General features: G+C 40.3%; 1 protein-coding gene across 1 annotated transcript; it reads left to right on the top strand.

Moving 5' to 3' along the window:
* Positions 1 to 8,549: 8,549 nt before the first annotated feature.
* Positions 8,550 to 26,797, top strand: slc6a15 (solute carrier family 6 member 15). Its single transcript, XM_004564453.5, has 12 exons — positions 8,550 to 8,708; positions 10,163 to 10,644; positions 14,475 to 14,632; positions 14,916 to 15,042; positions 15,158 to 15,339; positions 19,504 to 19,614; positions 22,589 to 22,830; positions 23,025 to 23,226; positions 24,031 to 24,223; positions 24,902 to 25,061; positions 25,442 to 25,604; positions 26,070 to 26,797. The coding sequence occupies exons 2-12, from the start codon at positions 10,344 to 10,346 to the stop codon at positions 26,448 to 26,450; spliced, it is 2,220 nt and encodes a 739-aa protein (XP_004564510.1). The 5' UTR covers positions 8,550 to 8,708; positions 10,163 to 10,343; the 3' UTR covers positions 26,451 to 26,797.
* Positions 26,798 to 27,222: the final 425 nt, after the last annotated feature.

The raw sequence follows: 27,222 nt of genomic DNA, 5'->3' as shown, positions 1-27,222 counted from the left end.
ATTACTTGCATCCACCTCTAAAATAAAAGGCACACAGAAATCTGTAAAAGGAAAGCACTGGTGCTATTGTGAGCTTAGTTTTTAATGGCTTAAAGCTTTGGTGACACTCTTCAGTCCAGTTCCCAATGACACCATGCTCTGCCCCAAGACTGTGCCACCAGTCTATGCAGAGAGACAGCAAACTTCGCAAAGCCAAGAGAGGACCATATTCCTGAAACTGTTTTAGGAGGCTGCCAGTTAGCTACTACCTTAACATTGCTGGGACCTGTGGAGACACCCTGATAAGAAATGGCATGGCCCAAGTAATGAAACTCTGGCTGGAAACAGGCACATTTGGAAAGCTTTGTCTTCAAGCCCTCCTGCTGAAGCCACAGGGGTTTTCACATTGGATGGATGGATGCCATTCTTACCCAGTCACTTTCTCATAATTGAATCATGATCCTTGAAACAAATGAGGCCTGTAGTCTTTAGATGTTGCCCTGGAATCTTATGTGATCTCCTGGATTAGTTGTCAGTGTGGTCTTGGAGTAATATTGGTAGGCTGATCATTCTTGGGAATGTTCACCACTGTTCCAAGCTTTCTCCATAATGGCAGCTAGCATTGTTCACTGGAGTCCCAAACAGTGTTGGTCAAGTTACTTGAAAAAAGTAATCAGTAACTAATTACTGATTACGTCCCCAAAAAGTAATCCCATTACTTTACTGATTACTTATCTTCAAAAGTAATTAATTACTTAGTTACTTTTTAAAAACACGATTTACAACCTGAAGAGGTGATAAAGTGATAGATCTTTCAGCCCAATTCTACTTTTTCTGCATAATCCATCATACAAAATGTAATCAAATGGAAAAGTCTCTTTTTTAACTTGTTTTATCAGTTTTAATCTTTTAACTTTATGCATCAAGTAAAAATTAAATTATATGCAACATTCTCTGACTTGAATAAATTAGTTTAACATTTTAACCTATTTTCTGCACATTCCAGCACATAAAATAAAATATTTTTTGTGTTTACACTCACTCTTTCAAATAGATGCAAGTAAAACACAGCAGAAAATAAATAAAGTCAAAGACTCAGCGGTCCTGTTGCTCTATTTTCACCTGTAAAGCAGGAGTAGGGTAGGCGGAGGTTTACCCTGGTGCAGGTGTGCCGCAGCGGTCAGTTGAAGAATCCGCGAGTTTCTCTGTGAGTTTCCCATTACGTCGTTGCGCACTCGGTGCTTGTTTGGAAGTTTAGGGGTTTTTTTCGCTGTAAAAAGAAGTTTTCTTCCCACGCACAGCGGACGCTAATGTTTTTGTCACTTTTTATGGAATCAAACTCAAAGTAAGGTCAGTACTTCCACGCTTTAAACGCTGCACGCTCACACTCTCTCCCACAATCGATATATTATCTATTGTTGATCTGCACACAGCTGTTGTCATGAACGTCGCACTCGCTTACGTCACTGTCATGAGACATTCTCGCAAAAAAAATCATGGTTTTAGTAACGCAGTAACGCAGCGTTCCTACAGGAAAGTAACAGTAATCTAATTACCGTTTTTGCGATAGTAATTCCTTACTTTACTTGTTACTTTAAAAGTAATCAGATTACAGTAACACATTACAAGTAATGCATTACTGCCCATCTCTGGTCCCAAAGCCTCAAGCGTTTGAAACCCAGACTGATGACAGATGTCAGTGACTTTGTTTCTCATCTGTTCTTGAGTTTCTTTAGATAATTTCATGATGTGTTGATCTTTTAGCTTGCTTCACTTTGTCAGACTGATCTATTTAAGTGATTTGAAACACTGCAGCAAGAGTCCTGACAGGGACTAGAAAGAGAGAGCATAATTCTCCTATATCGGCTTCTCTTCATTGGCTCCCTATTAAATCCAGAATGAAATTTAAAATCCTGCTCCTCACATGAATAATCAGGCCCCATCTTATCTTAATAACCTTATAGTACCATATCACCCCATTAGAGCACTTCACTCAGCCTGCAGGCTCACTTGTGGTTCCCAGAGTATTTACAAGCAGAATCGAAGGCAGACCCTTCAGCTTTCAGGCCCCTCTGCTGTGGACCAAGCTTCCAGTTTGGATTCAGGAGACAGACGCCCTCTCTACTTTTTAAGTTGAGGCTTAAAACTTTACTTTTGCTAAAGCATATACTGGACTTAGGACTAAATTGATTTCTTGATTAATCAGGACTGGATGTGACTAGTGACATGAAACTCAGCTTTCCTGGTTACTCAATGAAATCAGTGAAATCATAATTTAAAAACTGCATTTTGTATTTACTCAAGTTGTCTTTGTCTAAGATTAGAATTTGTTTGATCATCTAGAAACATGTGAGTGTGACAAATATCCAAAAAAGTAAGAAATCAGGAAGGGGTCAAAAACTTTTTATCCACAATGTATCCAAAACTCTTTAGTCCTTTTTTTCCCCCTGGAAAAACAAAAATGGGACATTTTGAAAACAAATCCATGGAGGGTTTTTTTTTATTATTTTTTAATATCCTCGAGTAACCACCTGGAACACTTTGACTCAAGAAGACACAACATAGTGGAAGCAGATTGTATTTATCATCAGTACCTTATTTTTCGTTTCTATTCTCCAATCATCACAACTTCTCATGACCTTGTGACCTCAATGTTCAGGTGGTGGTAGTGGTGGTGGGGAGGGGGAGGGGGCTTACCAAGGCTGATACAGTGAAGTCTCATCACTGGCTGTTTTCTTTTGTTTTATCAAATTAGGATCGAGCTGCCAATCACAGAACACAGGCTTTTCAAAGCAGCTCGCAGAGAGCACATCAAGTACATGTTCTGTTCCTTCCCAAGGCAAAATCAGATCTTTTTGAGACAACAGCACACATTTAAGGTAGAAATAACTATTCTATGTAACAATAAAAATAAAAATATATATCATAGGACTGGATAATGGGTCTAGAATGCTCTTTATTTTATATTAAATTGAAAGCTAGTCCACTTATGAACTTACTTTATTTCACAGTTTTCATTTAAGAAATCATGCTTTACTTGTTCAGTCCTTTGATTGCTCGTTATTAATTAATTACTCATTTAAAGAAAAATCAGGGAATTAAATAACACTATTCAAAATAAAATACATTTAAACATTGTAAAAGTGACCTCACTGTCTGCAAGATTTGTTTCCTCAAACTAAGAAACCTGGAAATTCATGTCCACCATCAAGTCCCCAGTTCATTTATTTATGCCACCTCTGTGTGATTCCCATTGGCTGACAACCTACGTATCTGTGACACAGTGAAAACCAATCCGCCATAACTTTCCATCAGAGGTCCGGGAGGGGAAAACTCATGACAACCAAATGGCATAATGTTACCAAAGTCAGAGGCAGTTCATGAAGTATTCAGCAGGTAACCAGTGTAAGCTGCCATCTGTGACCAGTTCTGTGTTTACCATCACAAAAACAAAACAGCATCACGGGATGGGGTACACCTCGTACTTAACCACATGTTTTATACCTTGTTACAAACAAACAACCGATATCTGGGACACACATAAAAGAACTGCAAATAAATGCAGAGAATTAATTCAAGTCTTATTTAATTTGGCCAATACATAAAGACAAAAAAGACAAAATGGCTAAGTCCCAGTGCAGTACGAGTTTAATAATTAATTGCAACAAATCATAACTGAACATTTAGTATCTTATGAATGTGGGCTTTCCAACACTTTGGTAAAAGCTCATTTTGCTCTTATATTACTTTCTGACTTGGCTTGTCTTTTCTATTTTTGCCCAAATTTCAATCCTACATTTGAATCCCTGCAGCTCATAATGTCTGCATCCTGCAGCATCGTCTCTGTAATTCTGCTGTTCGAGTCTTCTACATAATAACACCTGCTTTCTCGAGACTGGTACTGACGTCACTGACATTTGTTTTGGGGTTCTTTTTCACAGCTTGAAGGATTTGTCTGTCATCAGCTGCAGCTGTTTTCCATGGGAGACCTGCCCTTTGTGTATTTTGTCCACAAGCGTTTTCTTTCCACTCTGCTGTACTTGTTATATCAGTTTCCTGTGTTGTGGTTCTTAATGATTTTGGTTTTTGCATCTTACAGATTAGCTGTTTTTCTGCCACCATTCACTGTTTATGGTCTTCTCTCGCCTCCATTTTCCTTCTACTGGCTCCAGTCAGCTGTCAGTCAGTGGTTAAATTACTGTAGCACAGGGTCTGATCAGCACAGCTAATTGATTGCAGTGAAACGATAAGAGATAAGTGTGAGGACCATTTTATGTAATTTCACCCTCAATTTCTGATTTCATATCCCAAAACACTTTATTAAAGGTTTACACTTTACTGATATCATTTTGCTAGTCGCTTTTTTTGCAAAGAGAGACAAAGTATTTCCCCCTAAAAATATATTATATCCCTCACTGCATAGTTGTTGTTTTTTTGTTAACCACCCTTACTGTTACTACAAAGAGATCTTTATTGCATTACCACATGAGGATCAGCTCATTTTGCAACATGTGGAGTCACACTCACAGCCACAGACGCAGTGTGACGTGTGACTCCACGCTGAGTTACACTCTTCATCAAGCAGGAGCATGCAGGGCCAGACTGGAATTGTTTAAACACTTTTTATGGGTCAACAAAACATTGAACGTTAGCATGCTTTTAACTCTTAAAAACCTTTACATAACCTTAACTACATTTTATTGTCACTATGGAGGTCCTTTAATTTTGACCAAAAAATATTAATAATAACGCAATGTTCATTAAGGTTTATTATTGGAACTAAAGTTTTTTGTTTGTTTGTTTGTTTGTTTTTGTTTGGGGGTTTTTATCTGTAGCATGTTGCTTCCACTTGCTTCCATAGATCATATTGTGGAGGAGGAACCAATGACCAGATTGGCCAGTGACAAAATAAGTGGTCTCACAGTGACTAGTTACTGGTTGTTGGCCTATGTTCATAACTTCTTAAAGACGCAATGATCTTGAATACAAGGAAATTAAAGGAGAAATGAAAAGGATCTGCAGAAGATACACAGCTATGTGATTATCATGAGTCGTAAAGTTGATGGCTGCTGATCATGGCCAGCCTATAGGTAACCAGACCACAAAACTTCCTCCAAACCATCAACGTGTCTTTTAGACCCCATTCTTACAAGTCTGCTCAAAGATGTCCTGCCATTAATAAATGCTTCAATCTTAATATGATAAACCTGTTTCTAACAATCACTTATTTACCATAGGCATTCAAGCTGGCTGTGGTTAAACCTTTACTTAAAAATTCATCACTAGACCCAGCGGTCTTAGTTAATTATAGGCCAATCTCTAACCTTCCTTTCATATCAAAAATCCTTGAAAGAGTAGTTGTCAAACAGCTAACAGATCATCTGCAGAGGAATGGTTTATTTGAAGAGTTTCAGTCAGGTTTCAGAGTTCATCACAGCACAGAAACAGCTTTAGTGAAGGTTACAAATGATCTTCTTATGGCCTCTGACAGTGGACTCATCTCTGTGCTTATCCTGCTAGACCTCAGTGCAGCGTTCGATACTGTTGAGTATAATATCCTTTTAGAGCAATTAGAGCATACTGTAGGTATTACAGATACTGCACTGCAGTGGGCTGTATCACATCTATCTAATAGACTCCAATTTGTTCATGTAAATGGAGAGTCTTCTTCACACACTGAGGTTAATTATGGAGTTCCACAGGGTTCAGTGCTAGGACCAATTTTGTTTACATTATACATGCTTCCCATATCATTAGAAGACATAGTATACATTTTTACTGCTATGCAGATGACACCAGCTCTATCTGTCCATGAAGCCAGGTAACACACACCAATTAATTAAACTTCAGGAATGTCTTAAAGACATAAAGACCTGGATGGCCGCTAACCTTCTGCTTCTAAATTCAGATAAAACTGAGGTTATTTTACTCTGCTCTGAAAATCTTAGAAATATGGTATCTAACCAGATTCTTACTGTGGATGGCATTACCTTGGCTTCCAGTAACACTGTGAAGAACCTTGGAGTCATTTTTGACCATGATATGTCCTTAAATGCACATATTAAACACATATGTGGGACTGCTTTCTTCCATTTGCACAGTATCTCTAAAATTAGAAATATCCTGTCTCAGAGTGATGCTGAAAAACTAGTTCATGCATTTATTACTTCCAGGCTGGACTACTGTAATTCATTATTATCAGGATGTCCAAAAAACTCACTGAAAAGCCTTCAGCTAATCCAAAATGCTGCAGCAAGAGTGCTGACAGGGACTAGAAAGAGAGAGCAGATTTCTCCTGTTTTGGCTTCCCTTCATTGGCTCCCTGTTAAATCCAGAATTGAATTTAAAATCCTGCTCCTCACATACAAGGTCTTAAATAATCAGGCTCCATCTTATCTTAATGACCTTGTAGTACCATATCACCCTACTAGAGCACTTCGCTCTCGCTCTGCAGGCCTACTTGTTGTTCCTAGAGTATTTAAAAGTAGAATGGGAGGCAGAGCCTTCAGTTTTCAGGCCCCTCTTCTGTGGAACCAGCTTCCAGTTTGGATTCAGGAGACAGACACTATCTCTACTTTCAAGATTAGACTTAAAACTTTCCTTTTTGCTAAAGCATATAGTTGGGGCTGGACCAGGTGATCCTGAATCTCACTTCTCACTGTCGCCAAAGTGCTTGCTCATAGGGGATCATTTGATTGTTGGGTTTTTCTCTGTATGTATTATTGTGGGGTCGACCGTACAATATAAAGCGCCTCGAGGCGATTGTTGTTCTGATTTGGCGCTGTATAAATAAAATTGAATTGAATTGAACTGAATTCAATTTAGAGGTCTTCCTTTTACTCAGCACACAAATCATCATCATTATCTTTGGATCTGTAGACTGAGCAGCCAACTGTTTCCACCCCCTGAAGCTACTTTGCTATTCCATTGAATAATGTTTATACAGTAGTCATCAAGAACCAGTGTAATCCTCTGCTGTTGCTGTCATAAAGTCATAAAGTGAAAAGAAGTGCTTCTTTTCACTTTATGACTTACCTAACTAGAAAAAGCTGAATCAGTGACATTTACCATAACACATAACACCACAAATCCACTGCACCCAATCCCCAGAAGGTTAACCCAGACTTATCAGCTCTGTTAATTAGCCTCAGGTGCTAGTTCTTTGTATTCTGTACTTATGTATTTTTTAATGTAGAAATGTAGATCTACATAACCACTCTGAAAAAATCAACCAGTGGAAAAACTTTTTAAAAGATCAATTTCCTCTAGAAAAAAAATCAAAAACAAAATCTCCCAGTCCTTTAATCACCTTTCTATAATCCTCTGATTTGCAGTAGCCTACATCAGCAGATCAACTGGGGTGACAACTACTGAGTTCTGTGATGATGCACCTGAAATACTGTGGGTGGATTTCACACTAGCCACCAGGGCAACACAGGACATAAACGTGGGTGGTGTTTCCAAGTGCATGATTTTCTTCTCAGAGAATAGAACAACTTTATAGAGAAAAAAGAAAGGGAAAAAAACGAAGGCAACGGTAAACCTATCATCTCCGAGATAACGCCCGAATTTCAGGTTATGCAACCTTAAACCACATATTTCCTCTTAGTCGCTCAAACTTCTCCTACATTCTGACAAGTTAATACTTGGTCTGAAATATTCTGCAGACAGTCAAAGTGAAAATCTTTGAGACCACATTTCAGAAAATGACATTTTATGCCACCTCCGTGTAATAGGAAAATAAATGTGAGTATCCAGATGACTGCCTTTATACCTGTTTTTAGTCGTCATGCTTTTAGGTATGAAGCTCAATTCACTTCATGGACGACATACAGTTTAGTTTGATCTCAAGATTCCAATTTAAATATATAATGAATCTCTGATCCATATTACACCTTGGCATACATTTACTGTAGACCTAACTGGACCCATGACGGCAGGTGTTACTCCCTGTAATATAATATTCATTGTTTTCATTCATTTAGTTTGCTGACATAATGGTATTATCTAAATATATCTTAAATAAAAAGCATGACAAAACAATATTTCTGTCTGATTTCTCTCTCGTCGAGGATGTATGTAAATTTCATCGCACCGCTCTGGGAGGTCGAATGGTGGATGTCGCTCAAAACGACGACCTTGAACCAGAAACCTTGCTATCTGCACGCCATGCCCCCTAAATTCAGTCTGTATTTTTTTTAAATAAATTGCAAAAAATAAAAAAATACATGTACGATCCAAATACATATCCAGTCAGAGAAAATCCGCGTTTATAAACAGAGGCACATTGCTTTTTTGTCCTTAAGCCAGCCCCTTTCTGCCGGATTAGTAGTAGTGGAGTGTACCAAGTGGCAAACGGGGGGAGGAAGAGGGTACAAATATGCTTATTTCAACTAAATAGGAACGGTGTAAGCATGCGTGGCGTGTAATGTGACATAGATATGTGATATAAGCTATATAAAGTTAAATATTAAGTAAATAAAGAGTTGCCTACTGACGGTCACGAGTGAGTTGGAGGCGGAGAAACCCCCCCACCCATTCCGCCCCCCTCCTTTCCTTTCTGAGCGGCGCTCTACTGTGTGAGCCAGACAAGTGAAGCGCAGGAGACCGAAGCGCCGCTCTACACACCGGCTGAGATACAAACTGGTGATAATGTCTTCCCCGTGCATGTGCTCTCACAATTTCATTCCTTGAGACGAGTCATTTCAGAAGATTGCTATTCCGCGAAGGTGAGTACCATCCTCGGCATCTCCAGCAGGGATAAACAGGCTGATGGTAAAGGCAAGGCGTGATACATTGAGAGTATAGGGTGGATTGAGGTACCCTGATGTGGATGACCGATGAATGATGAAACACTCCTCAGCGATGACATGACGGCTGTGAGCGGGAGGGAGGAAATGAATTAACGAGGACAACGCCACATGGCACTAGTGACACCGGTTGGGTTGATAATACATTTTCTTCTATTTTTTAATCTATTGCTTCATCCGCTTTGGTGTGTCATGTTAACCCAACAGGCCGAGCCATGTGCATACAAAAAAAGATACCACAGAATGAGTCATTCTCCTTCTAGACGCACTCATATGTTTAATATTTGTAATAAGTGCTCTGCTATTAAACGATTAATATGAACAGAGGCGAGGCTTGCGCAGCATCGTTGCTCGTTTTTGGACGCCGCGTTGTGCTCACTGCATTATGAAACGATGGCCTTTGCCTCATTCAAACCAGGCTAATCTGGAAGCACTGAAAGAAATCTATTAATCTCTTAATCCTCTGTGTGGTGAAAGGCGGGAGACACGCAGTGCTTCGTGGTCGCAACGCCCCTCGTCGTGCTGGGGATATTTTTTGCGCCTCTGACAGTTTAAATGAAAATGTTCGAGGATGGATTTGAGCTTGATGTGAAGCCTCCCTGAAAGGATGCTCACATTTAGGAGTCAAGGATGCTGCGCACCTTAATCAGCCTTTAGGTGGTCGGCACACCCTTGATTCTCTTCCAGTGCTGCCGGTACTAAGCGTCATTAAATGTTAATGCACCGTGATGAAGCTCTTTTATAGGAGAGAAAAGTGTAATTTGGGAAGCTCATATGCTTTTATATTTGAGGGCTTTCCCCATCAGGTAAAAGGAGGGAATGTTTGGGTTTGTATGCAAATCGCTTTGCCTGTTCAATTATTCAGGGGGCTTGAAACGGGATAGCCTCTGTATCCCAGTGTGTCACTGTCCTAGGCAGCGTGCTCAACCAGCTAAATGCTCCAGGCCCATTTTTTTGGTCCAGAACAAGCACTGAGAATAAAATCCCATTCACTGATTTCGGTGCCCTTTCCAGTCATGTGATATCCATGTGAGGAATAAATCAGCATCCCTCAGATGGAGAAGTAATTCTCTCTACAGTGTAAATTCGAGTAAGATGCTGAGGGATAAGGAGTAAGGTTAAAAAAGTAGTTTATTTCATGTGAAATATATAAATGGAGTCAAACTGAAATCAAATCACCCAAAGGTAAACCAAATAAAGGTTTACCTTTGGGTTTAGTTAGTTTAGTAAGTTCATTTCTGGTCATCTCTTGTCAAAGTTATTTTCGCATTTTAGGAAGGAAATAAGTACCTGAAACTATGTAAAAAATAAAGACAGGTTTTCACTTTCATTGGCTGTTTACCCTTTGCTGTGTTCCTATCTCTCCCCCGCAGATATATGGTGATAATGAGGAAATAAACCTCTACAAACTTTGTCAAAGCCCGCTGGCCGTTGAACCCAGAATACTTTCAAACTTGTGCCGTTGCGCAGAGTTCTTTTCACACGCCGGCTCTGTCCCACCAGCCCTCCAGCCAAGAAGACGTTCCACCCTTTCGCCCTTGTTTGCTTTATCAAATGCCCAAAAACAGCAAGGCCGTCAAGAGAGAGCTTGACGACGATGTCACGGAGTCTGTCAGAGATCTGCTTTCCAACGAGGACGCCTGTGATGATTCCTTCAAGAAGAGCTCGCTGATCGTCAACAACCATGAAGGCGAAGGGAAAGAGTGCGATGTGGAGGAAGGAGGGTCAGATGCCGAGGAGGAGGAACGACCGGCCTGGAACAGCAAGCTCCAGTACATCCTGGCCCAGGTTGGCTTCTCTGTAGGCCTGGGCAACGTCTGGAGATTCCCCTACCTGTGTCAGAAGAATGGGGGGGGTGAGTCTCAGCTAGCATCACACACACATAGTAAGAGCGTATAACTGATGGGTAGCACCATGTTAAGCATGATAACAAAAGGAACAAAGGCCAAGACACAAGGGAACAAAAGGAGTTCCGTGTTTTCCGTGGTAATTAAAAGTGTTCGTAGATCCGGGATGTGATATTCTTGGGTAGAAGCCAAGTCTAGCATCTACATGTGCATGTTTTTACAGAGGATAAAAAATAGTTAAAGAAGATGTGTTTGATTTGGTTGTTTTTTTGTTCATCCTTGCTGAGAAACCAGAAGTATCACCTTCCACTTTTGTTTCTTTGCAGACACTCCGAATGGGCTTTAAATGGCGTCATGACTTCATGAAATTACCATTTTACAGTGAACGTGTTGTACTCTGTGTTTACCATGTGGGTGCAGAGTCCCGTGATGTGTCCATCAAAACTAGACTCGGCTGTGAGCTTCACCGCAGACAGAATGTTAATGCGACTGCCTTGTTGCGTCTGTGATTTCATAGAACATACAAGAGCAAATAACCAAACACAGAACCTCTGACACTGCTTTCAACATACAGGAAATAATTCTAAGAAGAGCGTGACGCTTCGGATTATAGTTTATGATAACCACGTTTCCTACAATGCGGTCTGCTCTACTTGATTGACTCCTCGCAGACAATTGTTGTGTCTCTAGTCTAACGTGTGTATGTGTGTGTGTCCTGATAAGGTGTTGCATGGAGATTATGTAAAGCTACTGAGTGTCTCTGGAAAGCTGATTAACTAAACAGGTTGGCCAGACAGGATAGAAACTCCGTCCAGGTTTATTACTACACTGAAGATCTGAATGATCTATGTAGACTCGGGGCAAACAACATTTCCCCAAACTAGGAAAAGTAATCCTCATCATGATCATAAATGGCTATTAATATATAAGTTAATAAAAAATCATGTGTTAGGCAAATTACATTAGTTATTAATGTGCTATTATGTGAAAAACACCTCATAATTGCTTGCTTGTTAGGGACTATGATAACTTGTGAGTGCATGTAGAGTTAAAGAGTAATGACGTCCACTCTCTGAGTAGAAAGAAAGCGTTTTGCACAGGTCAAACCCAGGACTTTAACCTGGGAGACTGGGGTTTGTGCCCAACACTATACACAACTCCAGGTTTAAAAAAGAGGGGGAAATGTAAGTTTTCTGCAGTTTATTAAAAGGAAAATTTGAATATTAATTCCTCAAGTCGCTCCCACTTCTGAGTCACAGGTAGGTGGTTTAGGGGGAGGTCAGTAGATGCAGAATCTTTGAGAAATGTGTGGTTGATGAAGACGTGTCACTACAGAGGAGTCTGAAATACTCCACTGTAGTGACACGTCTTCAGAAAAAGAGGCCCGGCTCTTTATTGGTATAGAATACCACCTTGAATCATGTTCTTAGAAGTGTGTATATAATTGGCATGAGATAGTGTGCATGTGTGCTCAGGGACGTTCAGAAAAATTACCACCTCTCACAGACTGTCATGCTTTCAGGTCTGTTTTAAACGGCTCTGGTCACCCTGCTGTGTTCCACTGTAATTAGATTAAAATGGGGGCTGAAACCGGTGTGTGTGCGTGCGTGTGTGTGTGTGTTATATTGTTATGTCTGTGAGGGCCTGTGAGTGAGTTTTGAACCCACTTGGGAGCAGAAGCTTTAGTAAAGGAAAGGGTCTTTTGCTCATCTTTCTCTTTTAGCTCTGAACATCAAATTTAGAGGACAACATTTTTTCTTTTATGTTCTGCACCAACCAAATGTGTATTATAAAATAGAACAGCTATCACCATCTTGTTTTTTGAGCCAGAACTAATCATAATTTGATTAGTAGGTGGAGTGCTAACTTAGCAGCTAACGCTAGCAAGTTTGGTTAGCAAGGTACATTCAGAGACTATATTTTTATGTATCTGCTAATTAGTGCTAATAAACAAATTACAGATGAAATTCTATCATTTTGTTTAGAAAGGTAAGGTGCCATTTGATTTCTGTGTCTACAGGCTGTTGGTAGAATTAGCTGAGCAGAAATCCAGAGTTGAATTAGCTTAGGTGACGCTAACTGACCATTAGCAAATGAGATGGTACCTACCTGTCACTAAAAACAGACAGCTAACTCATAAAAGCATAAATATAAGCCTCTATTAAATGTAAACAGGTAAGTTCTAAAAACCCTTTGTATAGCAATTCTGTGTGTCTTTATGACTTTTGCAGTCTGTTTTCATTTCTCACCTTCCCTTTGGAGATCATGTACACAATGTTCCAGGAACACTTTCAAGCCCAGTGTTAGGCTTATATATACAAGCAGGGAAAATGCATGTAGTCAGCTTGTGTTTTGCCTTTTAGCTCTAGTAAATCATAAATCAAGTCAAACAGATTTAGTGGTGGATAGATTGTTAGGTATTTCTAGTAGTGTGTAATAATGCAAGTAATCCATATCTCTTGGTACCGAACAGGAAGTGAATTGCTGCGTGCCTGATAACTGGCTAAACCAGATATTTCATTTCACTTACTGCTGGGACTGAGGAGGACTGTGAAACGTTTTTAAAGAAGGAAAAAACAAAAGCTGCACTCTTGTTGGGCTGTTTGCTTTCTCAAAGTGCCATCAAAGTGTCTGAATATCCCAGGGAGACTGTTGAAGTTCTTAAAAGACAATGGAGACCAGAGGGAGGGTTTTGATGTTGTCAAAGCCCAAAATAAACTGCGTATTCTGTAGCAGAATTAGATATTATATTAATAGAAATTACTAAGTATGTTGTACACACACACATGTGTAAAAAGCATAGAAACACACACATATTAATTTCTCGTGTGTGACCACTCCCATTAAGGGAGGACTCAGGAAAGGATGTGAATGAATGTCCTGCCAGATAAAACAATGAGCTCTGTTGCAAAAGAGATGAAACCAGTTTTTAAAATAATAAACCCATTGCGGTGCGGCGCTGTTGTCAATGACTCACAGCAAGCCTCACACTACGCCGACTCACCAGTGTTTACGTTTGATGTGGCTCAGACTTATGATTGGTACCGTGTCACAGAGGGGGCTTTTCTCTTCTTCTTCGTTGCTTTAGTTGCACCCTGGAAATGATGCAATTGATTTTAATATATATCAGTGGTTGAGGGCAGACAGGAAGTTTCATTTCACGTGCGAAAAAGCGAAACAACCCCACAGGAGCACAGTTCCTTTCCGTTTCCTCTCAGGAAAATAAAACGGCTCATTATTTCCAAAATCTAGCTTTGGGTTCTCTTTTTGTCCTGAAGTTGTTGTGCGCTTGGCAGTCTCGGTGCTCACAGGAGATGCGGCATCCTGTATTTTACCGTACCACACTATTACACCAGTTAATGTTGGTTATTCACCCAGAAACCTTAATTCTAGAGAGAAATGCTATATTTGCCACTGTAATTTAGGTAATTTTAGACTTCAGTATCTTTTCTGGTTTCCATAATGATTTGATTGCACTATTGTACGCTCCATAGGGCCCTGTTAGGTAGAAGCCCATCAAGGCAGCACGTGTGTGTAGTCGTTTGGATCTGATTGTGTGTTTAATTTGCTGTTTAGGTGAATGTGTCACCATCAGGGAGATGTTATGTTGTTGTATAGTTAAAGTTTAGAAAACAGCTGTCTGTTGGTGTGATTTTCTAGCCAGAATGGGGCAAAGGGTAAGATTTTAAAAAGCTGATGTTTAAGTGTTGTCACCACATGTTTGTTAACTGCTTTCAGGAACTCAAATGTTAGTGCCTCACTGTTATGTGATTTGACAGTTTACTCTTCTTTTTGCATCCTTCATTTAACCTGCTCTTCATATTGTTTTGATTGGCAGGAGCATATCTGGTGCCCTATCTCATCCTGCTCATATTGATTGGGATTCCGCTGTTCTTCCTGGAGCTTGCGGTGGGACAGCGAATCCGTAGGGGCAGCATCGGTGTGTGGAACTACATCAGCCCTCGGCTGGGGGGGATTGGCTTTGCCAGCTGTGTGGTGAGTGAGACACAGGGGTCCTGTCTGAACATGGTTAAAACATTGTGTATAAACAGTATGGTGGTATATTAGCATACTGTTGGTTATATTGATTCTCACACTGAGCTGTTAAGTCACTGCAGGTAGGGAAAAATATGGAGTGACAATAATTTGAAGAAAAGGAAAATTGTGGGGTGGGGAGTCTTCACTAATTTAGCCTCTATTTTGTGGCTAAATGTTGTGTTTCACACTGTTTATGATTTCAGTTGTGTGTCTGAAGTTGACTTTGTTCTCTCGCCTGTAGGTGTGCTTCTTTGTGGCTCTCTACTACAATGTCATCATCAGCTGGAGTCTCTTCTACTTCTCCCAGTCCTTCCAGCAACCTCTGCCATGGCACGAGTGCCCCCTCGTGAAGAACAAGACCAGTACATGTAAGACGCAATTTAGTAACGGCAGTATTCGGCAGGCTTCTTAAGGTCTTTGTGCCGCTTGGAAATGATCTTCAGTAAATACGTCCATGATGAGCGCTATGTTTTTTGTCCATAGATGTGGTGCCAGAGTGTGAGAAAAGCTCAGCAACCACCTACTACTGGTACCGCGAGGCCCTGGACATCTCTGACAGCATCTCTGAGAGCGGAGGGCTGAATTGGAAGATGACCGTGTGTCTGCTGGTTGCCTGGTCCATGGTTTGCCTTGCCATGATCAAGGGAATCCAGTCTTCTGGGAAGGTACGCATAATTTAAAACAGTTAATTTAAGATAGGGAGAAAAGATACCAGTAGAAAATAAGAGAGAAGAAGAGACAGATGGAACAAAACAGGAAGAAATCAGCACCTGCTAGGACTCTTGCACTGTGGAAAATGGAGAATAGTAAGCGAAACAAAAGGATTGTGCTTGCAGAATGTTTTGGAAAGTCTTTTCACACACAATTAGCTCTCTTCAACAGGCACTGACCGCAGTAATGTGCCTTGACAAATTTTTCTAATGATACAGCCTGAAATATGATTTTCAGAGCCCATGTGATCTTTTGTAGGATTTCTGGCTTAGCTGACTTTAGCTTAGTGTAACAAAGCTGACAGTAGCGTGACCAGCATCCGGAAGGATTAGCCCCTGGATAAAGGTTGTCATTTGCTTGTTCCTCGCTTTCTTTTAACAGGTGATCGTTATCATTCCACACTTTCACTATCATATGACAAGTATTAGCTGGTGTACTCTTGGGGTCAGAGTCAAGCCTCTGCTAACTGTGCTGTACAAATAGTCCCAAAACGAGCTTTGATGTTGTGCGAGTTATAAACTGGGTGTAGGGTCAAAATTAATACGGTAGATGTGAACGATATTTTTTTTATGTAGTGGAGTAAGGCCTTTTAGTGAAGGCCTATTAAGTTGACTCAACCTCAGACTTTCTTATCACGCTCTGCAGTCTTATTGGGCTTTTGAGCCTCTTTTAGGTCATTGTTTTTGGTTTTACAGCACTTTTATTAAGTGCTGCAATCTCACCTTCATTCACCAACATCTGCAGGCAGCAAAAAGACTTTGGCAAACCCAGCGGCTCATTTAGAGTATTCTGATTACAGTCTTACTGTATCTTATTAGACTATAAGTGATGGGATCTAGCAAGCAATTTTTAATTAAAGATGAGTTCATTTAAAATATAATGAAATCAGATAAAGATAAGGACTACAAACAAACTCAGGTATGAAAATATTGGTAAATTGCTGGTTTGTGTGTGAAACGTTCGTGCTTGCAGTTTGCGCTCACATTTGTGCTTACGCACTGTTAGCAAATGAGAGCCATTGTTCTCAGGTCCCCCCAAGCCTTATCCCAGCGAGTAGCAGCAGTCTACTGCATGCTTGGCTTTGCATTCCCCCCAGCAGAGACGCACAAAACAAGATGGATGCCGTGTCCAGCAGAAGTCCTTTAATCTTGGACCGCTGTCGGCGGTGATTTGCAACGCTGGTCTCTTTTCTGCTGTCTGCCACACCCTGCTGCCTGGCAAGAATTCTCACCTATAAATACAATCAGTGTTTCACTAGTGCTGCGTCATCGGAGGGGATTTATGCATTAGCACAAAACAGTCAGACCCTTATACTGTTATCAATGAAATAAAATAAATTACAGAAAGAAACACATAAATACTCATTTTTGGAGGTAATCAGGGCCACCCAAGCTGTCAGTTAGTTGTACAGTTTGAGCCAGATGGCTGTCCTACAACCACCAGCTGGGTCTGAAAGGCCCTTTTTAGTTGTCCAGCAGAGAGACTGTGCACAAACTTTCCCTCCGAGGAGCCAGCTAAGTGTCTTAGAAGTTTAATCAGCGGCACATGATACAAAAGAATATTAATGCCCTCTCTGCTAATGTTCACACAAAAGACTTGTCCGAGGAATATCCCTGCCACAATCTGCGTCTCTGCCCCATTTGTGTGTGTGTGTGTGTGTGTGTGTGTGTGTGTGTGTGTGTGTGTGTGTGTGTGTGTGTGGGTGGGCATGAAAGGGATCTAAACCTTTGGTTACCATGGTTATACACACTCTTTTGGCTTGACTTGATTGTCAAGAGCGTGGTGAAAAAAAGAGATGATAAAAGATAGACTTGAACTGATAAAATAACAGAACTTTGAAAGCTTTTGTTTTCTTATACTTTTATGGCAACTTATGTGTCACGTTTTAAATGTTAAATGTTAAGATTACTGATAAATCTTGTTTAAAAAAATTACTTTATTACTTTACAGTCAGGCTTTCTTGTAATGACGTCAGAGAAATTTATCAGTTCATGTAGAGAACAGTGAAGTTCCCAGAACTTAACCGTTGCAAGAAGAACCTTCTATCTGTAACAATACATGAGCCTTCAGAGAAAAACACCCCTTTTCAAAGACCATAAGACTGAGGTTACAAAGGAGCAGCCTGCTTGGCTTTGTGACGACCAAGGCTGCATTTCAGTTCAGCAAAGTGCTAAAAAGAGTTACAGCTGAAAAAGACGAGAAACCAACTGAAGAAATGAACTCAGCTTATCACATTGACTTTATGTAAGGGTTCTTCACTTGAGAAACATTTAACTCAATAAATGTATAAATATATTTGATTATATATGTTGCTTTAAATTCTATTTGGGTTCTCCTGAAATTTGAAACGTATCATATCACAAAAAAAAAACTTTGTGTCCGTGCTTTAAAAATGAAGGAAGGTAAACATTTGTGGTCTTTACATATTCTACAGGGACGTCCTGTATATATAATAAATATACTACTCAAAAAATAAATAGAGAGTTAAATAAACAAGAAGTTCATATTTTGTGAAATACATTTTCAATCTTAGTTTTAAATCCATCTCTCAGTACATTATCTTAATCTCTTAGAAAACCCAAACATCTTCTGTGGGTAGTTTTCCATTTCTTTTCACTGGTTTTTTTCAGTGGCAGAACACATTCCACCCCCTACCCCACCCACTCCCACCCCCACCTCCAATATATGCATGACATTATCATCAGTGTCACCATGGTGCAATTGACTGAAGTTGACCAAGCAATCGTGGCACGCACTGTTGCTACAGTCCTGCGTGTCCATGAGAGCACCATCTCTGATCTGATCGTTCATGGTAAAAATGTGAGTCGACAGAGACACCGAGATGAGGTCCTCCAACCTGTACTTTTGCACTTCTCGTGGCAGTGTCTGTCCCTCTGGCAGTTTCAGCCTCCACACTGCCAGAGCACCACAGGCCTTTCTGAATCAAGAGCATATCCAGACTTCCTTGACCAGTGTTTTTGTCCCAATATGTCTCCAACTGAGCATGCGTGGGACGTGCTGGGTCGATGTGTTTATTAGTGAAATCCACAACCAATGACCGTTGCGTAGCGGCAGGCTGATCCAGGAATGGTCAGCAATTCTTCAACAACAGATGCGGTCCGTGTGCAGATGGGCAACAGCTTGCATCTGCAGAGGAGGCTATACCTCGTACTAAATGATTGGCTATAAAATCTATTTAAAACACAAAACTTGCTTCTTGTTTGTTTTTTGTTTTTTTACTATTTTAAAATTAAAGCTTGAGGAGAAATTCATTAAATGCCAGAGACCTTGATTAAAGAGGACCTACCATGCTGTTCCATATTTTTATCTTATATATACACCGCTACAGTCATGAAACGTCATGGTAAAAATGGCCAATATTTTAAATAAGGAGATCGGTTTATCTGTAATTCCCGTGAAACCTTCCAGACTTCTCTGGTGCCCATTTCTGGGAAGTTTCTTCTGTCGTCGGCTGTTTATGATGTCAGGCAGAAGACAGCCAATCAGAAGAAAGTTAGCTGGAAGGCAGGCTGGCTATAAAGGGGAAGGACCTAGATAGTAATGTCTCTGAATCACTGACTGTGCTCATGACTCAATCCCAAACTATCTCCCGGTGTCTGCACCCACACCCTACAGGATCTGTAAACTATCTGGCTCAGGGTTTCATCCCGTTTATAGTCTTTAAGCGCCAACTTGTCTATCCGGTTAATGATATGTAGGTTTGAGGGGGAAGGGGCACTTAAGCCCACCCACAAATTAGTGTGATGTGATGCCACGATCACATAAAATAATAAATGTTCAGACTACATCCCTCAGCTGCAAACTGAAATTCTTCACGAGATGTTTGGTCCCTGCTTTGAATGCTTGAATAAATTCGATTTTAAAGAAAGTACAGCAATAGAAGAAAAACATGTTTTTGCTTATTATCAGCTCTCAGCAGATCTTCACTCTCTTTTCTGAACAGTTTGATGTTCCTGTCAAACGACCACGATCAGCACCGCATAGAAAGTCAGGCAGTGAGATCACGCTGCATTTGTTTACTCATTTTAATTTGTTTGACAGTTTTTCCAAAGATACGTGCCCTGTGTGATGTGGAAAACACTTGCGTTTGCTTGCAGGTGATGTACTTCAGCTCCCTCTTCCCGTACGTTGTGCTGGTTTGCTTCCTGGTTCGGTCGCTCCTCCTGAAGGGCTCCATGGATGGGATCCGTCACATGTTCACACCCAAGGTAAAGATCCTCTCAAGTGTAGGATTACCTTTTTGTTATTATGATGTTTGGACTTGATGATGCTGTATAATTAAAGTATCATATATTTAAAAATACATCATTTCGAGCTAATTTTCCCTTTAATACTACACTTCAGAATGAAAGTATTTTACTTTATACTACAAAATCACCTTTTCACACATCACAAATGTTCTTATTGACAACATTAGCTTCTTCACTAACACAATGGTGTTTAAATATTAAATGCTCCTTATTTGTGTTCCTTGACTTCAGTAGTCGTTTGACTTCTGACAGCAAACAGAAAAAGAAGTAGAAAAGAAGTTTGAAACGCAGTGTTTGGAGCAGTATGTAGTACATTTTTTTCACATGAATATGACAGAAAATAAGGAAAAATATAATAGGTCTCCTTTAATGGATCGTATGATAGAACCATATAATACTGAACAGGACTGTAGAGGATTGTTCGCATCATGAGTACTTTCATACTTTAATCCATTTAGATGATAGTACTGGCTTTATACTTAGACATGAGTTGAATAGTGCTCAGGTCAGAATGCCCTTATTTCTGCTTCTGTTTATTCACTGTTGAAATCGCTGTTGAATTAAACTGTGTCTGAACTCAAAAAGAACTCCGCACTGTGATAGGCTGGCTCCTCAGCAGCAACTGGCCAATGGCATGTCAGGCTGCAGATGAATGTCACCATGGAAACAGGAGTTACTGAGTTTTTACGTAACCATCCAAGTGCAGACACTGGCAGCAGTGCATGTCTGTGTTGCATGTCTTCTCGCCTCGTCGCTGACACTTGCGTTCTGCCACCATCTTTCATGTACCTGATACGTGTGCTCATGAATAAATATGTAAAAGGAATATTATGCAATTAATAAAACAAACACTGTTGGCTGTCAGCGAGAAGCTGTTGCGTTTGAATCGGCTGGCTTTCTGTGCAGAGATTGTGTCGTTATGGTTACATAGGTTCTCTCCAGGTGCAAATAGGGCTGAACGATATATCGCATTTGCGATAATATCGCGACATGATCAAGTGCAATTTTCTAACCGCAAAGGCTGCGATTATACTCTGGACATGTCCAAATTCATGGGCTGCATCCTCCTGAGGCCGCATTTGTAGACCGATTACGTCACAGCGACGTGCCGAAGGCTGTCCAAATTACTACCATATCCCAGAATTCATAGCGCGGCCCAGCCAAACTCCAGTTTCCAGCAATGGCGGCCGCTACTAAGTTTTAAAATTACTCATACTAATCTTTCTGGGTCACAAAATAAACTTTTAACATATTTTCAGGCGAGAAAGTAGTTGTGTAAACATCAAATATCTGCTCGGTTTATCAAGATATCCCATATTTGCAAAAGTGCTTCGACGTTTTCAGAGGCGTCTGCTACCCACCAGCTCGACAGCTAGCCGGGACCTCGAGGGTTACTGATGCGGCCGAGAGCGGCACAACTCCCGGCACATCATTTTCAGATCACCGCGGAGTTTCGCTGCTCGGGTTAAACGTAATATATAAGTCACTTAGACAACCTAAAAATGTTATTGTTGGGTTTTTTTCAGTGTTTTGTTTGTTCGTGAGTAAATCGGTTTGGCTGAGATTAAAGTTATTAGATTAGATAAAATAAAACTTTATTAATCCCCTGGGTGGGTTCCTCCTTGGTTTTCACACAGCTGACTAAACGTCAAACAGAAAACTTATTAAACAGAAGTATGAGACAGTCGAGAATTTACACCAGTGTCTGGTTATATTTTAGATAGCAAGAAGCAGACGGCCGAGTTTATTAAACTCCACTGAGACAGCGGTGACGCTAATCAGAAGGCTAGACCGTCCAATTTCACGCCTTTAAATTTTAAAGGCGTGTTTGTGTGTGTGTTTATACAATTGCTATTATGTTTGCACTTTATGTGTAATGTTACTGACTGCAGAGATCAGTAAGATGTGTGTATTTTTTATTTATTAGTTTTATTTATTTAATATTATTTTTTAATTGAATGACTGTCTAGTAGTTCACAGATGTCGAAAAACTGAGTGTGGTAAAGCCACTGATTTTTTTTATGTATATTTCTGCAATCTGCACATTGTACTGACTTTCATTTTAATGTTTACACCAGGGTTCCTTGTCAGCACTTTATGCTCAGATGTTTGTAAGCTAAAAATAAACTATTGTGTATGTTCAAATATACTGTTGTGATTGAAGAAGTTAAATAAAAATGTCAGTCATCAATTCATGCATCACCTCATGTCATCATAACAGAGGTCTGTCTTCCAGGAAAGAACAGTTTAAAATTAATGTAATATAGTATTGGCCATACTATATGATGTATTGCTTGTCTTTGTTTAATAATACAGAAGACAAAGACCTTAAAAAATAATTGCATATCGCATCGCAATCGCAATATTGGGGCAAAAAATCGCAATTAGATTATTTTCCATAATCGTTCAGCCCTAGGTGCAAAGAGGTGCATGTTTGGTTAATTGGTTATTCCAAATTGGCTGCAGCTGTTGATGTGAATGGTTAGCCCTTCAATAGACCGACAACCTCTCCAAGGATTACCTGGTCTCAGCTGAGATGGTCTCCAGCCTATCAGCAGAGTTGAAAACTTTAAAACATAACTTATGGTAGATGACAGTGATGTGGTGTTTTATGACACTCATCAGTCTGTTCTCCTCCCAGAAAAATTGCCAAAATGACTGAACATTTCTTTCACCAATATATATTATTTCCACAAGAAAGCAGTACAATCAGGTTTTTACAGAAATCACAAATATATGACTAAGAACTACATTAATCTTTCATTTACTTTGACAACATGTCAGCTATCATTGCCAGTTATTGCAAATGCTTGATTGAAGCTTCATCATTTGGTATATTTTGTGACGTTACATTGGGGATGTCATTGCACATCCATTTATATTGTAATAGGTGTTTAGAGCTAAGACTTAATTCAAATCTGTTCGTTTTCAGCTGGAGATCATGCTGGAGGCCAAGGTCTGGCGTGAGGCAGCCACGCAGGTCTTTTTCGCGCTGGGTCTCGGGTTCGGTGGCGTCATTGCCTTCTCCAGCTACAACAAGCGCGACAACAACTGCCACTTTGATGCCGTCTTGGTGTCTTTTATCAATTTCTTCACTTCTGTGCTGGCCACCCTGGTGGTGTTTGCCGTGTTGGGCTTCAAAGCCAATATCATGAACAGCAAATGTGTTGCAATGTGAGTATAAGACTCTTAACACCAACAGCAACGAGTCCATTGGTCCACTTGTTTCAGACAATACTTTTTCATACTTCAGTCTTTGAATGTGGTATTTCTGAAGATTGTTCAAGGATGATTGATGTTTAGCTTTTTGACCACCGTTTAAATCTCTTGAGAATTTAACAATCAGCAACTTTTTTCTTTTTTTTTAGGAACACCAACAAGATTTTAACATTGTTGGGGAGCGGCATCCTTGAGCAAAACCTTATTCCCCACCCCATGAACCTTACTCAGGTTAATCAAGTCAGTGGTGAGGACTACCATAAGATGATAGATCACATCAAAGGGGTTAAGCAGGATAAGTTCGAGTCACTGGGACTGGAAGCCTGCAGCATCGAAGACGAGCTGAATAAGGTACATGGGGATAAAAGTTGTAAATGACTCCGTATTCAAGTCATTCCACGTGGCCGTATGTTATTTTAAAAGTCTATAACATTTTATTGAAGATGTTTATTTTCTTTCTTGTCAAGTGTTACCCACTTTGTGAGTGTTCAGAAAGATGGGTTTATTTGAAATTACATAAGTAAATAATTTAAGCTAACGGCTGCAAACAGAGCAAGTGGTATTCTTCCCAAGCCAACCTCAAACTTGCCTTTACCCACACCTTATCAGGTATAGACTATTAGCAGTTAAACCAAGACAACATCCAAAGACTCGAGAATTGACAAGGCAAGGAGGGTAAGGGTTGCAGAAGACAAAGAGTTAGACGTCTTTTACATATGTGGAATATGTGTAAAGACTGGAAAAAGGGATTGAAATAGGGAATGACCGAAGTACTTCTGGTAAGTATACTTGAACTCCAGAATTCATAAAAGTGGCAACACTTTGGGAAAGTTATCTTGCTGAAAACATTGGTATTATTTTTTTCACCATGGACCTTATACCTACAGTATTCCAAAACCTAATGGAAAAGCCCCCTTAGATTTTTGTTGGACCTCGTGGAAACCAGGATTGTGCTAACTTTTGGATCACCTACTGTAAAAGAAAAGCACATATTTCTGGCAACTCTGGTCAGGTTGGCAGTCTGTTTAGTCTTCATTAAAGACAACAAAAAGAACAAATTCAAAGCAACGAGGCCTCTAAAAGTAGCTAGTGCTACACTAGCTAGCTAGGACTTTGGTGCTGTGTTTTAACCTTTCCTTCTTTTCTCCCTGACAGGCAGTACAAGGCACAGGCTTGGCTTTCATTGCCTTTACAGAGGCCATGACCCACTTCCCAGCCTCACCCTTCTGGTCCGTCATGTTCTTCCTAATGCTGGTTAACCTCGGCCTCGGCAGCATGTTTGGCACCATTGAGGGTATCCTCACCCCGCTGATAGACACATTCAAAGTCCGAAAGGAGTTTCTTACAGGTTAGAAAGATCACATGACCTGTGTTTTATCCTAATGACCATATTTAAATCAGTCCAGCTCTGTAAAAGGAAATGTTTAGACATGCTGTGTATGAAGGATAAATGGAGGCAGTAATTCAGTCTTGCAAAAGTGGATGGAAGACGATTGCAGAAGACCCGTGCAGACTTGTTTTACTCAGACGTACATCTTGTAGGAAGCAGACTGTGGCTGACTATAGCTTTGAGTTACAACTGTCCCAAATAAACCATTGCCATTAAAAACACATTGATTTTATAATGCTTTATGTTTTCTTTCTACGAGAGAAGAGCTGCTATTTAAAGCTAAATGAGTTTGACTTTACCCAAAACCAAGCTACACCCTCAAAAATATAGTTTCAGAGAGATAAGTAATAATGTAAAAACACAAATTCGATTAATAACACATGGTGGCAAAGTGGCTGTCACACTCTCAGTGAAAAGATGTAGGTTGCTGAGCCGGTCTTTTTGAGTCAGATAGCTTAGAATGGATCCCGTTCCACTTATATATACTCCACTCCAAACTCTTCTTGTAAACTGGGGAATGATGACAGTATTGCGTTTAAGCTCCATCACACATGTAATATTTATGGAGTTTTCATTTGAGACCTTTAATGTATGTCAGTATGCACAGTGACGAACTACCTGCGATTTCTCCTGCAGTGGGATGTTGCGTGTTGGCCTTCTCCATCGGTCTCCTCTTTGTTCAGCGCTCAGGGAACTACTTTGTGACCATGTTTGATGACTACTCGGCTACTTTGCCTCTGCTCATAGTGGTCATACTGGAAAACGTGGCGATCGCCTGGTTCTATGGGATCGATAAGTAAGTTCACAATATACATCATCTCCATGTTTCCTTAATATTTACTCACTTACTGCTTATGCAGAAAAAAGCTTTTTAATGGCTCTTTAAGCCATTCATTTATAGTTTTTTTCTTAATGTATTTTTTTCTGCCTAAGGCAAATGGCTGTAACAAAGACTACCTACCTACAGGGCTACAGACTGTACTTGTTCCTTACAAAACTTCCACATTGTCTATTTTTGTGACACTTTTTTGTTTTAAACATAATTGTTTGAATGCAACTTTAATGGCAAAAATAAGAACCACATATATAAAGCCATCCGGTGTATAAAGCGAAAACAGGAAACTATTGTGAATTCTTCATCTGATCTCACCTCCTGCTGCTTTGCTCTGTTTTCAGATTCTTTGAAGACTTGAAGGACATGCTGGGCTTTACGCCGTACCGTTTCTACTATTACATGTGGAAGTACATCACACCCATCCTGCTAATGGTCCTCCTGTGCTCCAGCTTCATTCAGCTGATAATGACGCCGCCCAGCTATAGTGCCTGGATCCAGGAAGAGGTGAGTTAATGTCTCCGGCTGGGCTTCTGAAATCAGGGATCAATGTGGGTGGAAGTTTTCCTAAATAGTAAACCTGGAACGAGTAAAAAGCAAATTCAAGAGTTCAAAGAAATGGCAAGAAAGTAGAAAACGAGCCAGGCTTTTTGGCTGATAAACAGAGGTTTAGATATCCTTTAATCTGAGGAAAATCAACAGGATACATGTCTGCCACATAGACCTTCAAGCACCAGTGCTATTAGCTTGAAACCGCTATAAAGTGGAGCACAGGTCATACTAGACAAAGTGCATCCACAAGTATTATTGCTTTAGTTAGAAAAATAGCCTTCTATTAAAAATTATGTTAATAGAGTATTGATTGTCTAAAAAAGTATATATTCTACCAATCTAGTATCACATTACTTACATTACTTCTTCTGCTAACTTCTTTCACTATAACTCGTTGCTTTTCTTGTGTTTGCCCTCCAGGCCATAGAGAAAACCTTGCGCTTCCCTCCGTGGGGCATTGTGGTCTGCATCTCTCTGGTGGTGATGGCCATCCTGCCCGTGCCCGTGGTCTTTGGCCTACGCTACTTCAACATCATCAGTGAGAACACGAGTGGCCTTTCCACTGTTTCTTACAAGAAAGGCCGCATCATCAAGGAGACCGCCCGGCCAGAGGAAGACGACGACGCTAGCCTTATTCATGGAAAGTCTCCCAGCGAGGCTCCCTCGCCGATGCCTGGCAACAGCATCTACCGCAAGCAGAGCGGCAGCGGCGGCACTGATGTGGACACCGCACCTAATGGCCGTTATGGTATCGGTTACCTGATGGCTGACATGCCAGATATGCCTGAGTCAGACTTATAGACTGACAGTGATAGTATGCCCTTCCGCAGCCATAACGGGGGGCCACTTCTCCCCCCTCAACTCTCTGCGTGCGTTTAGTTAGCTGTATTGTTGCTGTACATTTCTCTTGTACCGTATTTTCTTTGTATATATTGTAACTGCTCTCTTATTTGTTGTCTCTGAACCTTATCTGCCAGTTTCAGAGTTTTGAACTAAGTCTAATTCTGTACTAAAAGAACCTAAAAAAATCTCCATGGGGAAAACGTTAGTCTGAGGCCAGGCTCATCTCATGTCTGTGAAACTGCACTAGTACAACTGTATCCCTTAAAAGAAGGTCTAGGAATAAACACCATCCTTGTCGAATCCTTCACCGATTTGCTTGTGTGCTTCCCAAACTCATCTCCATTTCCCTCCAGTCTTTGCTCCCTTTCTTTTTGGAGAGCCAAAGAGGCCTGCTTGAATACGAATCTCCAAGAGTCAGCCAGTTCAGGTGAGAGATGTAAGAGGTGGTCAGAAAGTACCAAGCTTAGCTGCAGTGTCAATGATGAAGTAATGTCGCGAGATTAGTTTTTCTTGGCACGAGTTTGGGTCGAAAGGATGGCCTTTGAAAGCCACTCCCTTGATTGTCTGCAAGAAAAGTGTGCCTAAGTTATTTATATTTGTTTATAGAATACACGATGGCCGTTGTATATTTAAAGTATTCTGTAAATATAATATAAATATTTTAAATATATTTATCTTGTTAGTTTGGATATCAAAACAGTGTTTTTAAGGTTCAGAAGTACTCTAATTC

This window comes from Maylandia zebra, linkage group LG7 (assembly GCF_041146795.1).
Source record: "Maylandia zebra isolate NMK-2024a linkage group LG7, Mzebra_GT3a, whole genome shotgun sequence".
In the NCBI taxonomy this organism is placed as follows: Eukaryota; Metazoa; Chordata; class Actinopteri; order Cichliformes; family Cichlidae; genus Maylandia; species Maylandia zebra.
Note: the sequence above shows the minus strand (reverse complement) of the source record. Positions and strands in the feature narration are given on the sequence as shown.